This window comes from Takifugu flavidus, chromosome 13 (assembly GCF_003711565.1).
Source record: "Takifugu flavidus isolate HTHZ2018 chromosome 13, ASM371156v2, whole genome shotgun sequence".
Taxonomy (NCBI): Eukaryota; Metazoa; Chordata; class Actinopteri; order Tetraodontiformes; family Tetraodontidae; genus Takifugu; species Takifugu flavidus.
Window position 1 is genome coordinate 14788553 of NC_079532.1, and position 1557 is coordinate 14790109.

The following is a 1557-nucleotide window of genomic DNA, read 5'->3' on the forward strand; positions in this document are numbered from 1 at the left end:
GTTGGCAACAAGCGGTCGACCACAGCCAGACATGTCAGAAACACTGGGCCAACACTTACAGTCGCCTCAGTAGGAGCCGAGACAAGGGAACCTGGGACAATGCACATTCACACAAAACATCAAAGTAATTGCAATCTGAATATGGCATAAATTAGATTTAGGTTTAAAAGAGAGGGAGAGAGAGAGAGTAAGGAGGTGGACACAGAGAGGGACAGAGAGAGACAGCACAATCAGCTGTAAATGGGAGGAGAGAGCACTGTCAGATGGAGTCGGGGAGTTCTGGAAAGTGTTGTGTTGTGTGAATAAAAAGAGAGGGAGAGATGTGACAGACAGTCGATACCGTCCAGCAGACACTCTGTAGTTACAGGCAACAGACGTTACTGGAGTGATTCGCCACCATGCTTCCCTGCAGGATAATTGTCGTTTGTCTTTTCTGCTGTTGCATCAGAAGAGGAGATGCACGACATCAGGCTCAACGTAAGTGTGGGACTTAAACTCCTTATCTCACCACTAAATGGAGAAGTTGCTCTTTGGATTTAGATTTTACCCTCAGGTCTTTTTGATGAATCAGTGAAAACTGCCTCAATTATTCTTGGCTGTACATTTCTTTTGTGGTTTAGCCTCCTTAAACATTTATTTAAACAAAAAGATCTTACATATAAAGATTATTACTGAAAACAAAATAATAAAACACAGTTGGACTTGTCAAAGATAAAATGTATTGAAAAATTTGCATCAATTTATTTTAATGTGATTTCAGCATAAGTCTACCAGATAATGTTTTTTCTTCACGTCTCCTGCTATAATCTGAAGTCCTCTGCATCTGCTTCTGATTAAATAAAAAGGTAGTGTCCAAAATGATCTAAGAGAGGAAACACATCTCACAAAAATGAATGAAACGCACGCTGAAGTGCTCAACATTCAATTGGTAAGGAAGCTGTATTTCTCTGCCATTTCTGTGGGATGTTGTGCTAATTTATGTCCCTTCTTGGTTCTGTCAGTCACTGGTTAAAAGCCGAAGATGTGAATAATAGACCGGCGACAGTGATCTAAGAAGTGATCTGCATTCATCAGAAGTTCTTTCCTGGCCTGGCAATCCCGTTGATATAGTGCTCACATGGTGGACATAAAAGTATGAGCGAATGTCGAAAACAGCTTCTGTGCAGGGAAAAACCTGCACGCAGTCCAAAATGCATCTTAAGATCTCCGTGTGTGTGCTCAGTGCTGTCATTAACATAACCCAGCAACTGAGAATAATGGCAAGTAACTATCAGTTTGTCAAAGACTGAAAATTCAAGTTTACACAATTATCTCTCCCAGGACGCAATCCAACCTTGTAAAGTGTAAATTTGCAGTGATTTATTGGCAACAAAAGGAATTTAAACTCCAAATCTCTTAAACAGAGCTTCATCCTCATCACGCTTCTTTAAGCTCTCGAATTTATGTAAAAAAAAAAAACATTAACAGTTTTAGGTCTGGAACTATTTTAAATGTTGTAAGTTGTAAGCTTGTGTGTTTGCTTTCTTCACCCTACCATAACTGTAATACATAGTTGTA

The 1557-nt window shown here is 39.6% G+C and overlaps 1 protein-coding gene across 1 annotated transcript in view; it reads left to right on the forward strand.

Moving 5' to 3' along the window:
* The first annotated feature begins 216 nt into the window (after nt 1-216).
* The window catches only part of LOC130536663 (protein FAM180A), a 6560-nt gene continuing 5219 nt past the window's right edge, over nt 217-1557 (forward strand). Inside the window, exon 1 of the mRNA XM_057052766.1 lies at nt 217-477. Within this exon, the coding sequence (XP_056908746.1) occupies nt 399-477 (79 nt within the window). The 5' untranslated portion in view covers nt 217-398. The remainder of the gene's footprint in view (nt 478-1557) is intronic.